Below are 13,759 nucleotides of genomic sequence, written 5' to 3' on the forward strand. Positions count from 1 at the left end.
TTGAAACTATGGGTTTTCATGACCCATGCTAGCATCTGTTTCTGTATAGTAGTCCCCCCTTTATGTGCAGGAAATATGGTCCAGGCACCCCTAGTGAGCACTGGAAACCATAGACAGTGCCAAACTATAGACAGATAGAGATATAGATGATACAAATAGATAGTACACACACACACACACACACACACACACACACACACATATATTCCTCTACATATATACCTATGATAAAGTTTTACTTATAAATTTGGCACAGTAAGAGAGCAACAATAGCTAAAAATAAAATAGGACAATTATAACGATATACTGTAGTAAAAGCAAAGCTGTGTGAATGTGGTCTCTCCGTCTTTCAAAATGTCTTAATGTACTATACTCACCCTTCTTGTGATGATGTGAGAAGATAAAATGCCTACAGGATGAGAAGAAGTAAGGTGAGTGACGTCGGCATTGTGACCTGGTACTAGGCTCCTAGTGACCTTCTGATGCTCTGTCAGGAGGATCATCTGCTTTGGACAGCAGTTGACTGCGGGTAACTGAAACCACAGAAACCGAAACTGTGGATAAGGGAGGACTCCTGTAGAGGGAAATTCACTTTAAAAATTTAAGGGGAAAGTACTTAGAAATACTTTAAAGTATTTAAGTGTAAAATGCAGAGAAGTATGCAAAGTGTGACTACATGAATTTTCTCAAAATGAACCTCACCCTTGTAACCAGCACCCACAGCAAGAAACAGATGGTTATCAGCTTCCCTGGAACTCTTCTCTTTCTAGTCATTAACCATCCGCAGAGAAGGAGGATATCCAAGTTCTAGCACCAACATTCCCAGACCCAAACAATACATTTTTAATAGTACATTTCAGGTGTCAAGGATTAACCATCGGAGTAGATTCATTAAGTTGACAGTTTCTCAAGACTCATTCAGACTTTTTTTTTTTTTATATTGCACGGTGTAATAGAATCTTAAAAATTAAATACCTTCAGGCTTGCATGTAAAATAAAAGGTATAAACTAAACACACAAACTTTTAGCATTACCTGTAATTTAAGAACATGTACTGTAAGATGTTTTTTAAAGTGCATGTAACAACATACTTTAAACATTTATTTTAAAATACAGTTCCTGGGGTGCCTGGGTGGCTCAGTTGGTTGAGTGTGGGACTCTTGATTTTGGCTCAGGTCATGATCCTAGGGTCCTGGGACCAAGCCCAGAGGCAGGCTCCCCACTGAGCATGAAGCCTGCTTAAGAGTCTCTTCCTCTCTCTCTGTTTCTCCCTCTGCCCCTCCCCCGCTCTCTCTCGAAAATAGAATAGAATATAGCTCCCCATTTCTCCAGAAAATGGAGTTTGAAGTTTACTTCCAAGGAGACTTTGTAAAAGAAGTCCTAGGGACTATTAACCACAGATGCTTGAATAATTCAAAAAATATATATGTAAACACACATGCCCATTGGCAATGCATCACATTGTGGGTTGAAGTAAGTAAGACCAAAATAAATACAGCTTTTGCAAGCAGCGCATAAAAACGGATACACATTTCTCGTGGTTTATTGGGCAGGAGGTTAAATACCTTCACTCTACTTACAAAATGAACTGCCAAATACAGAGACTGACTTGCAGCAAAGCGACACTGCCCTGTTTTTAACCTGGAAAAAAAATCTATTATGATGGTATTATGCATAAGAACACTTTCAATACATAAGAAGAATCTTTGGAAAGAAGGGCATGTATTCTTAGAGAAAATCCTTTTGCAAAGGCTAATCATTTTTTTTAAGCTCTAAATATGCCTTATAAATGACCAAAAAACAGATTAGGATTTTATTAGGATATTTCTTCAGGAAGTTTGGGATTCTATGTTCCGCCAGATGCTGCCTAATAGAGCGCACAAGTCAAGGAGAGGCGGACACCCTGGAACCTTTGCCCCGCGCGCCAGACCATCCCCGGGTTAGTTCTTTCTGGATGTTGGACACCTCCAAGGTAACCTCACGCTGACGCTGGCTCTTACCCGGGTGCCAGGAACGCACCCCTCCTCGCCCGCCCCTCCCCCCTCCTTCCACGCGCAGTGTCAGCGCCCGGAAGCCTCACGCGAGTGGTGACTTCGCTCTGCCTCGTCCTTCCCCGAAGCCCTGAGGCTTAGACTTTTCCCACCAAGTCACCCACAACCCCTCCTCCTGCCTTCCCTCCCCTCAGGAGGGGGAAAAAGTTTAAAGCCGGGCTCCCTTTGCGTTACGCTGGCCAGGGGGTCTCTCTTGGCTGGACTGGAAGGGGACGAGGGTCCGCGGCGCTTCTTCCGCGCCTCTGCCCAGCCCCAGCTCGGCGCGTGGGGGACAGCGTGTTAGATCCTCCGCCACCGGCTCCTACGCGCCCAGACTGCGAGGTCCCTCCTAGCCCGAGCGACTCCCTTAAAAACTTGGAGCCGGGCGCCTTTCCTAGACGCCGGGGAGCGGGGCGTTCGGCGGTGCCCCGGAGCGGGCAGCAGCCGCGCGGCGCGGGCGTGTGTGGGTGAGAGCGAGGGCGCGCCCGCGGCCGGCGGGAGGCGGACGCCCGGGTGGCAGGTGGGTGCGGCCGGCGGGAGCCGGGGCAGCGGCGGCGGCGGCGGCGGCGGCAGCAAGTGGTTGGGCCGTGCTCATTTCCTACCCTCCCCCTCGGCCTCGGGGTCCGCCCGCGGTGCCCAGTGCGCGGCGCCCGCGGCTCCGCGCCGCGTCCCCCCTCGCCGCCGCCGCCGGCCGCTCCCTTCCCCGCCGGTCCATGTCCCTGCCCGTGGTGCTCCCGGGCTCCTGCTGCCCTGTGGCCGGGCTCTCGGGCGGGCCGCAGGCCGGGGGCCCGGGCGCCGGGGCCGCCGCCGCGCAGGAGCCGCCGCTGCCCCCGCTGCGGCCGCGCTGGCCCCGGGCGGCGCTGCAGCCCCCCGCGCGGCCTCGCTGCGCGGGCGCCGCCGCTGCCGCCGGGGTGCTGGCGGCTCCGCCCGCGCTCTCCTCCCGCCGGGCCGCCGCCGCCGCCGCCGCCGCCCCGGGCTCGGCGCTGCTGCCCGCTCGCCCGCTCCTGTCGCTCGGGCTGCTGCAGCTGATCCTGGGCTGTTGCATGGTGGCACTGAGCTTCGGGGCGCTGTCGCTGAGCAGCTCCCCGCAGGTGAAGAACTCGTGTCCGTTCTGGGCCGGCTCCTCGGTGAGTGCCGCGCGTGCCCCGCTCGCCTGGACAGGGCCCACCGGGGGCGGCGGGGGGTGGGGGGCGGGGAGCAGGGACCTCCGGCCGGTCCCCTCCGCTGCCCCAGGACTGGCTCCCCACCCCCGAGGGCTGTGGTTGGGGAACACGGTCCTTTGGGCCAATTGAAGTTTTTGGAGGCGTTGAGGCTGGGGGAAAAACAAAGGCTCAAACGGAGAGCAGCTCAAGGGTGACTTGGGATGCACTTGGACAGTGTTCCGTACCTCACAGCTGAAGGATTGTGTTGTTTCTGGCAAGTTACTAGAATACAATAGACTTCCAGCTCCGGGAGAGTGGAAGAATGGGGGTGGAAGATAGGAAAGTAGGAGAAAATGATTCAACTTTGGGCCATTGAGTATTTACTTCACTGACCGTGTCTGCGCAGGGAGGCCGGGCATTTGATCTCTTTTCTCCATTGAGGCATCAACAGTGCCTGGCACATAGTAGGTGTACTTGTGGGGTGATTGAAGTGACAGCTTGACTTGGGGCACGTCATTTATTTTATTCCACTTTAAGACACATGTAAATGTGAAATGTATCTTGTGTAGTATGGCTCCACTCTATTTGGGGACAGGCTCAGGAGGTAATGACAGGGTGTGTGCAAACATACTTGTACCTGGTCATTAAAGGAGGCCCCTACTTGATTTTTGGAGCCAGGCAGGCTGCTGCACAGAATTTAGTTCTCAAGAACCCAAATGGTCATTATGCATGAGCTCCCCAAAGCCCCAGGAGCAGGGGGCAGCTCACTGGAGATACCTGACCCCCTTCAGTGACCTGGCCCTATTTCCTCCAATGGGGAAGGCTGATGTGGAGAAAAAGGTGCCCAGCCCCTGGAGAAGGTGCTGCCTCCACTGTGTTTGGACTCCAGGAGGCCCCTCACCCCTGCCTCCTAAAATGTGACAGCTTCTAAGGCGTAAGTCCTCCTGAGGCTTGCTGGGGGTTGAGAGACTTGGAAATAGGTCTTTGTGGAATGATTGTAGAAGATGGGTACTTGAAAGTAAACGACCTTTTTTATGGAGGAAGTCAGTCTAAGTCTGGGAGTGCCAATAGTTTGATTAAGATCTGCAAGGAGTGTATGTGCTGATAAAATCATCCTTCTGCAGTCCCCACACACCCAGATTCAAGGCCAAATTTTAAGACTATAGGGAGAACTAATTGAACCCAAAGTAATTGTTTGAATGAGAACATTAAGGATATTAAGTACCCTGAGCCCTGCCTGACATTTTATACTTAAGCCGATGCCAATTTGCTCTCCTTTGGAAATACTTTGACGCTGGATGGTCTTACGTTGGATCAGCCCATGCTGTGGTAGCCAGAGTTCATGCTCTGTGCCTCATGTGAGAGGAATCCCACCCTCCTGGACCTGCTATTGGGCTCTCCCTGTGGCCTTCCTGAGTCTTTTTTAAAACAACAGGGTAGGGATTAGATTCATTATGCTCCCTAGTCCATTCACCAGACTAAAGTCAGCCAAATGGTGGATGCATTTCATTTCTCTAAATACCATGGGCCAGAAGTGAATGTTGCATACATTTTTAGGGATTTCGTCTTAATAAAATCATAATCTCTTGTCCTCTCAAAGATAGCTAGTTTGTGCTTAAAAAATTTTTTTTAATGTTTATTTTTGTTTTTTGAGAGAGAGAGAGAGAGAGAGAGCACAAGCAGGACAGGGGCAAAGAGAGAGAGAGGGAGACACAGAATCCGAAGCAGGCTCCAGGCTCCCAGCTGTCCGCACAGATCCCGATGCAGAGCTCGAACTCACAAACTGCAAGATCATGACCTGGGCTGAAGTCAGATGCTTAACTGACTGAGCCACCCAGGCAGCCCCAGTTTAGGATTATTTAAAGCTATTTTTTCCCTTTGGAAATCAAAACCTCAAATCAGTGTACTATTGTGAATTATTTCAGAGGTGAATGCCCTTAGATGTCAGTCAAGCCACAGTTGGGTTTGATGAAGTATTAAAAAAAAAAAAAAAAAAAAAAAAAAAGGCCTTTAGCCAGAAAATGAAAGTCGTTAACCAGGACCTGCTGACTTGCTGACTGGGAGCATAGTAGGTGTACTTAAACCTGGCAAAACAGAGCAGGGAAAGAATTACTAACTTGGAACTAAATTCTCTTCTATAGGGTTGTTTTCCACACCCCACCCCACCCCAGCTCTATATGTAAACCTGCAGTTGTTCATTATTCTTTTTTTGTGTGTGTGGCCTATTTCTGAGGTTGACCACAGAATTTACAAAGTAACAATAGAACCAACAAAAACTGTATGTTCAGAATGACTGGATGGGATTGGAGGATGACATTAGACACCATGACCATGGTATTATAGGAAGAAGTTTTACCAGTAGCACGTACCTTCTGAATTTATGTACATGAGAGAGGCTTTGTTCTTGTTTTTTAATTCTGCATTATGGGAAATTTTAAATTTATTCAAACACTGCCCAGCAAACCCTCCTATCCCTCTTACCCAGCGCCAACAATTGTTTTGTCTCTGCCTCCTCCTGGCTTTGCGGCTGGCTCTGTGTGTTCTGATAATATCAGAAGGATGAGTGTTTGAGGCAGGGTAGGAACGAGCTCCATCATGCTCCCTAGGCTCTTTGTCAGATTAACTTCCCACATTATTTTGAAGCAAATCTCAGCCATCACATCATTTCATCTGTAAATGGTTCCATATGTGTATTGTTTTTGAAAGAAAATCTAAACAGAAAGAAAATATAAACAGAATAGAGAGACAGCATAGAAGTGACCGGGCAGTCTTAAGACCCCCCTTCCATTTTTAACATTTTACTAGGAAAATTTTAAATCTCTGCAAAAAATGTACAAAGAATACTATAATGAACCCCTATTTATTTATCATCAAGCCTCAGTAGTGATCAACACATGGCCGTTTTCCGCCCACACCCACTTTCCCTTTTGGATTATTTTAAGGCAACTCTCTGGTATCGTAATTTTAGCCATTCAATATTTCAGTATGGATTTCTTAAAAAAGGGGGGTTACTAGATAAAGAGAGGGACTTAATAGCATATAGTAATGTACTGATTATAAAGATAGCTAAACTAAGATTTTTATGAAAAAAGCTTAAAAATTATGACTCGAGGGCTGCAGGGTTTTTTTTTTTTTTTTAAGTAACAGCTTTATTGAGATCTGATTCACACTCCATACATGTCACCTATTTAAGGTGTGCAATTCAGTGGTTTTTAGTGAATTCATGGAGGTACACAACCATCACCACAATCAATCTCAGAAAATTTTCATCATCCCGTAAAGAAACTCTGTTCCCATTAGCAGTCACTCCCCATTTCCCCCGACTCCTTTATCCCTAGGCAACCACTGATTAACTGCCTTTCAGTGTCTGTGGATTATTCTGGACATTTCGTATAGATGGAATCATACAACATGTGGTCCTTTGCAGCTGGCTCCTTTCACTTAGCACAGGGTCCGCAAAGTTCATTCATAATTATGGCATGTCACTACTTCCTTCCTGTTCGTTGCCGAATGAGATTCCACTGTATGGATATGCCACATTTTATTTTTCACTCGGAAGTTTTGTTGGCATATGGAACTAGGTAGTTGAGAGGCAGTGCCAGTCTGTCGCAGGTTGCTTTGGACCCCCATAGGAACACAGAAGATAGAAGGAGATCCTCATATTCCAAGCTTTGAATGACCATTATGTGCCTTAGTCTGCTCTAGCCATTAAATTGGCAGATCTTTCTTCAGCTTCAGTAAAAATTCTGCTTCTATATTTGATACAAAATTAAATTCAAGGTACAGATATATTCATTGGAAGGACTATTAACACAGTATAATTCAAGAATATTTTTCCATATGTACTTCCATAAGTGCTCTCACCTTGACCTTGAGATTTGGAAGCTTCCTTCGTTTGTCTGGACCTTGAAGGTATTTTATCTATTTTAATATATGTTTAAGAATTGACAAGTTCTATAAAGGATCTTTTCCCATGCTTTACATGTTTTTAACATATTCATTGTTTTTGAGCATTCTCTGATCATTTTTCTTCCTGGTCTCTTCGGTTAATGACTCAATCTGTTATTATTCCTGAAGGGCATGAAGCTAAGAGATTAGCCACTTTTAAAAGCATCCTCAAGTTTGACTCCAGGTAGGTGACAGATGGAGGGTCTCCCAGACCGTGTTCAAGACATGCTGTCCTGGCTCTTGATTTGGGGGCATATTTAGTTACTACCATACTACACTGGATTAATGACAGAGAGGATTGCATTGGTTTGCATCTCCTCCTTCAGAAAACAAAATATCTGGGGCGCCTGGGTGGCCCAGTAGGTTAAGCGTCTGACTTTGACTCAGGTCATGATTTCGCTGTTTGTGGGTTCAAGCCCCATGTCGGGCTCTGCGCTGACAGCTCAGAGCCTGTAACCTGCTTCGGATTCTGTGTTTCCCTCTCTTTTTGACCTTCTCCCTGCTCACACTCTGTCTCTGCCTCAAAAAATAAATAAACATTAAAAAAATAAAAAAGAAAACAAAATACCTTACTCTGATGACATATACGATCCTTGGAAGATATCTGAGGCAAATGGTAGAGAATTGGCTATTATTATTTTTTTTTTGCTCTTCTCTGGGAGCCCTAATACCCTTAATGTTCTGCTTTGAGTCACTGACCTAAACTCATGGTTACCCCTCCCTTGAGTCTGTAATTCTTGGACAAGATTCCAGTTCCTTATAAAGAGACAGACAAGAGTGAACGTTAAGGTAAACCATTTTTTAAAAATTGCAGTGATGAAACAAACTTAAAAAAGAATGAATGGTTCAAAGGAGAAACTAGCTCAAAAATTCTGAAGTCTCTACTAGTTAAACAAACAATAAATACTTTTTTTTCTACCGTATCATCAAATACTTAATATTAATGGGCCATTTAAAATATAATTTTTTGTGATGAATTTTATTGATTTTCTTTGGTCATTTATTTTCCACAGCAGCAGAGTGACATTGATAAATTCTTGAATGAGTCATTGAGCCTCCCAACCTCAGTTACTAATCTGTAAAATGGGTGCAATGATTCTTGCCTCAGAACTGATTTTGTGAGGGTGTAGTTAGAGAACAAACTCTATCAGTGTTTTTTAAACATCAAGGTCATATTTAATCCAAATAAGGTAAAAAGGCCAGTTTTCTGTGGGACATTCTAGTAACCACCATGTATACATTAGAAATATTCAGTTGCCGGGGCGCCTGGGTGGTGCAGTCGGTTAAGCGTCCGACTTCAGCCAGGTCACTATCTCGCGGTCCGTGAGTTCGAGCCCCGTGTCAGACTTTGGGCTGATGGCTCAGAGCCTGGAGCCTGATTCCGATTCTGTGTCTCCCTCTCTCTGCCCCTTCCCCGTTCATGCTCTGTCTCTCTCTGTCCCCAAAAAATAAATAAACGTTGAAAAAAAAAATTAAAAAAAAAAAGAAATATTCAGTTGCCTACTTCCTCAGTTTTTTAATGGATCATGCTGGACATATTAAGGAAGAATAATATACATGAACACCTACACACATGCACACACACACATTTTTTTCAAGTTTCCAGTATAAAAGCTATAGGGCAAAGTAAATTTTTGAGAGCTTTGATTATTATGTGTTTAGTTTATAAGGCAAACATGGGACATTTAGAGCTTGGCTCTTTTTATCTCTGTGTTTAGATATAGCAACTTTTGGCAAACAATCCAGAACATTTCTGCCCTGAGGCATGTTAATGGATAGCGAAGAAAAATAATAAGGGCAGTAAAATAATAAGCTTTTGATCTTAATGATTTGATTTTCAAGTTGGGAAATTAAGGCACATTAACCATATGTGGTGAGTAACAATGATTCTTGCATGGAGTATCTCAGAATCCTTCTTTGCAATATCAGAAAAAAGAAAGGCCTCTGCTTTTTCCTAAAAGCTACAAGGAATGGGTTACAAGTAAGTGAAACCAAAATTATAATAAACCTCATTATAATAATATAGAGATAATTTAATGTTAGAAAATAGGTTTTTGCTTGTTCATTCAGGGCAAGCTATATCTTGCACTTGGTGGAAAGAATGCTATGAAGTTGCTTTTTAGTGTTGAGTTTAATTGAGCTTGAAGAATGGGAGAAATTGAGTAGAAGTAAGTATATGCCTTTGTTGCTGCGTTCAGGACTGGATGTAACCACAATTCTCACCTGCCATTGGAGTATAATTTCTTAAAACATCCCTGTAAAGAAGGGTGGTTTACAAAAATCCTGTTGTGATTTAGTGTGAGTGTGTGTTGAGTCTATAAATAATTCAAATGGAAATTTATTACCTTTAAATATTTTGCCTTACAATCCATGAACATAGTATGTGTCTTCATTTATTTGGGTCTTCATTTAATATTGCTTACTAAGGTTTATATTTCTTCCTACTAGGTCTTAAGTATCTTTGAAGTTATATGTATTTTGAGATTTCTGATATTTATTATTTGTCAAACGCATTTTTTAAAAAGTTTTATTTATTAATTTTTGAGAGAGAGAGAGAGAGAGAGCGAGAGCATGAAAATCCTGAGCAGGCTCTGCTGACAACATGGAGCCTGATACAAGGCTCGAACCCATGCACTGTGAGATCATGACCTGAGCCAAACCAAGAGTCAGATGCTCAATGATTGAGCCACCCAAGCATCCCTGTACATATTTTTAAAATTATGTTTGGAGTTTAGTTTGTTGCTTATATATGTAAAATACCCCTCAAAAAATAATAAAGATAGCTTAGTTCCTTAATTCCAGAGACCTTTGATTTTAAATGACAATTGTATCTGCCATGATCTACTGAATACATCTATATTCACCTTGGCAACACTATTCCTGGGACTTTATCCAACAGAAATAAAAAGCAATTGTTTTTAAGCATTATATGGCCATGGATGTTTACCATAGCATTGATTGTGAGGGCAAAAAACTGCAAATAGAGTGAATACTAATGAATATGGAAATAATCGAATACAGGAGGTAAGCCATACAAAGAAATATTATGTAGCCATTAAACAGAAATGAATGAGAGCTATTCCAATGGACACGAAGAGATTTCCTGGAAGTATTTACTGAGAAAGAAAAAGGAGGAAAAGTATCTTTTATGACCCATTTTTTATAAAATACATATGCACATATACATGTTTGTCTAGTAATAAGAATTTAAAGAAAAATATGTCCATGTGTAATATATGTAAATGTACCAAATTGTTAATGTGGGGAGGGTTGGGTGATGTGGCTGGTGGGGGAGGTGGAAAGCATAGCTGAGGTCTCTTGCTACTTTTATGGGTGTTTATGATCTGGGCTGGACACCTCATTTTAATGATAATGTTGTTTTAATGAAAAAAATGTGTCCAAAAAGCTGAATCACAGAGTTCTCTATTAATGGAGACGGTCTAAATGTCAAACACTAACTGATAATTTGCATTATACTTAGATTTTAGTGAAGTGGGCAGGTTGTGTTTCCCTCAAGGGCAGTCAAAATTTTCAGTTTTGTTTTTACAAAAATAGTTGCAATTCTGGGGTGCCTGGGTGGCTCAGTCGGTTAAGTGTCTGCCTTCGGCTCAGGTCATAATCTCACAGTTCACGGGTTTGAGCCCCGTGTCTGGCTCTCTGTTGTCCACACAGAGCCTGCTACGGATCCTCTGTCCCCCTTTCTCTCTGCCCCTCCCTGACTCATGCTCTCTCTCTCTCTCTCTCATAAATAAATAAAACCTTAAAAAAAATAGTTGTATTACCTCAGCTAAGTCCAGTAAGCTGCTGGTCGGGCGGGCAGGGAACACATGCCCATGTGGGCGCATGCACACGCACACACATACACACACACACACACACACACACACACACACACAGACATAACGTTCACATGTCCACACACAGCCTGCAGGTGGAGCCAGCACTGGATTGCAGGGGATCCTGAGGACTTTCTGTCATCACAGCAGGGCAAATTTTTGAGTTAGAAGAGACCCGCAGATGGTTTCCTTCACTTAAACCACACTTCTAAGGAAACAAGAGTGAGGACCAGAAAAGCGATAAGACTTGGCCAAGTTCGTATAGTTATTTAAAAGCCAGGTGGGGAACCCACACCCCAAGGTCTCCTGGATTTCAAGTCACAATTTGTAAAGTAGATGCAACCGCATGTAGACACACGCCCTGTGTGTCTCCAGGCAGAAATCATTCAGAACAAAGAAATAGCCTATTGACTTTAAGATGATTGCAAGAATACAGTGCCTGGTGGGCAGGCAGCTGACAGTATGTTTAAACATAAATGGGATATAAGGATCTGTTGCCTGTCAGCCCATACATGGTCTTTAAGTCCTTGATATAAGTGGGTAGACTTGTCCTTTGCTCATTTGACAATGATTTACTCTCAGCCAGTAAATGGAGAATGGAGAGTCTTTAGAAGCAACACTGTAAAATCCCTTCAGACTTGTCGTTGAGAAACCATCATTGTGAACTGGTACATTGGAGGGATTTTGGTAAAAAGCGCACATAAAGGAAAACCCTCATAACCGCATTCTGCAGATGCGTGCACCCTGCTATACAAAGGTAAATGTGCCCCAGTGACATCGGAATGTCCCTGAGCTGAATAATTACTTTGATTGTTCTTTCCCAACTGCTTAGTGAACCGTGTTATCCAAAGGGCTGACATTGATTTCCAGTTTTCATTTTGGCAAAATGCTGATTCTTCTTTACCAAGGGGTTTAATTAGTTGTTTATTGAAGTGTCATTTTACAATATGAGACTTCTCTCACTGTAGTCCCCTCTCCCTTTTGTGGAATAAATGCTCAGGAACAGTTATCAGTTGCCCGTCACGTGACAGGTGCCAGGCTGGGAGCTGAGGATTTGGGAGACAAGAGTTCATGGTCAGTGGGCAAGGCAGAGATGCACCTCTCAAGTTATAATGACAGAGAGCGTTTGGGGGGAAAATTGTGTAGAGGGCTTCCAGGAGTGTGGGGTGGTGGGATCAGCGAAGGCTTCTTGGAGGAGGTGAGTGTTAGCCAGGATCTTGCAGGATGTGTAGGAGTTCTCAGATAGCGATGAGGGGAGCTGAGAGGAGAAGATACTGCAACCAAGAGAAGTGCAGAGCCCCTCAGTGTTAAAGCCTGGCCAGTCTGAGGTGCCTGGGTAGCTCATTTGGTTAAGCGTCTTGACTCTTGGGTTTCAGCTCAGGTCATAATCTCATGGTTTCGTGAATTCGAGCCCCAAATTGGGCTCCATGCTGACAGTGTGGAGCCTACTTGGATTCTCTCTCTCTCTCTCTCTCTCTGCCCCTCCCCAACTCATGCTGTCTCTGTCTCTCTCGAAATAAATAAGTAAACTTAAAAAAAAAAAAGAGCCTGGCCAATCTGATGGGGGACAGGTGTGCCTGGGTGGAAGATGGGCAGGGGGCAGTGGTGCATAGAAACCAGGCTTGAGAAGTGGGCAGAGGAAGATCCTGAGAGACCTTGTGTACCATTTCAGAGCATTTACTTGGCCCGTAAAGGGTGGGTACCCACCTAACGAATGGAGGGTTGTAGCCACACACATATCTTACGAGGCTGACAATGGTAACAGGTTGGGTGCTCTGGGGCAGGGAGCTTGGGTCAGCAATACTGACTCCTTCACTAACTGGAAGGATAGCCTACTCTCTCTATGTTCATAATTGACCTTAAGAAAAAACATACACAGTCAATAAAAAAGCTTTGGGGGCTTTGTAGGAAGGAGAGTCCAAAGTGGTCTACCAGGGCTCAGATAATCAGCAGGAATACCAAATGTTTGAGTTAGGAGACTTTGAAATTTCAGGGGTTTGTTTTTTTTTTGAAAAAAGTATACTTTAGAGACTAGGATTAGTTTGTTGGAATTGGTCCCTTTTCTAGATTTATGATACTGTTTATCCTTGTAGGTGATCCTCTCTGGAATCATAGGATTAACAACTTGGAAACGGCCTATGATACTGCTGGTATGTACTGATCTCATAAATTGTTACCCTTTGTAAAATGTGCTGTGTATGAAGGCTGTGAAATCAGTCACTGAAGAAAAATGCCCAAGCTTTCTTGTTCATGAAAAAAAAGAAGCTAACAACGGACAATGTTAGAAGCCAGATGTTCTCCTAATGACAAAGTGAGATGATAATTTTGCCACTTTTCCTTTTTTGGGGGGTTACCTTTTTGTTGTTCTTATTATGTACCACATCGACACAATGCATAACCTTCTAGAAGGGGTGGATGAGCACAACCAAGTTATTTTTCATCAATCAGGAAAAGGCTTCCTTGATTGATATTATCCAAACCCTTTGACACATAGTAACGATTAACTCCAGAGACAAGCCTATCTCTTTGCATCAAACTCCACTGAAAAGGTTAACAGGCAGCCCTTTTTCCCTCGCCCCCCGTTACTGCACCTGTGGATGTATGCAGTGGCTATGCTAGGGATGATCAAGCACATGACCATGATGCCGATCCCGGGCAGAATCTCGAACCACATTGCACCGAGGTTGCCAGGACTGAACCCTTCCTTCCTGTCCTCCTAGAGGAAACCCGGCCTCAGTTTTGTCAATTTTCTGATTTATTTTAAGCTTCCTAATGTACCCAGTGCTGTCTATGTGTTTTTAGT

The 13,759-nt window shown here is 44.2% G+C and overlaps 1 protein-coding gene, 1 long non-coding RNA gene and 1 pseudogene across 2 annotated transcripts in view; 1 reads left to right on the top strand and 2 right to left on the bottom strand.

Annotated features, from left to right (window-relative positions):
- The window catches only part of LOC147574712 (uncharacterized), an 8,084-nt gene extending 5,172 nt beyond the window's left edge, over positions 1-2,912 (bottom strand). Inside the window, exons 1-2 of the long non-coding RNA XR_015243448.1 lie at positions 703-2,912; positions 378-533 (exon numbers count right to left, since the gene is read on the bottom strand). This is a non-coding gene — a long non-coding RNA (uncharacterized LOC147574712). The remainder of the gene's footprint in view (positions 1-377; positions 534-702) is intronic.
- Positions 2,623-13,759, top strand: part of ENTREP1 (endosomal transmembrane epsin interactor 1) — a 66,127-nt gene continuing 54,990 nt past the window's right edge. The window contains exons 1-2 of the mRNA XM_086684972.1: positions 2,623-3,157; positions 13,050-13,106. Coding sequence (XP_086541098.1) covers positions 2,744-3,157; positions 13,050-13,106 — 471 coding nt within the window. The 5' untranslated portion in view covers positions 2,623-2,743. The remainder of the gene's footprint in view (positions 3,158-13,049; positions 13,107-13,759) is intronic.
- LOC112868514 (NADH dehydrogenase [ubiquinone] 1 alpha subcomplex subunit 1 pseudogene) lies at positions 13,278-13,659 on the bottom strand (annotated as a pseudogene).

The sequence above is a fragment of the Puma concolor genome, chromosome D4 (assembly GCF_028749965.1).
Source record: "Puma concolor isolate L17-30 chromosome D4, mPumCon1.1.hap2, whole genome shotgun sequence".
Taxonomy (NCBI): domain Eukaryota; kingdom Metazoa; phylum Chordata; class Mammalia; order Carnivora; family Felidae; genus Puma; species Puma concolor.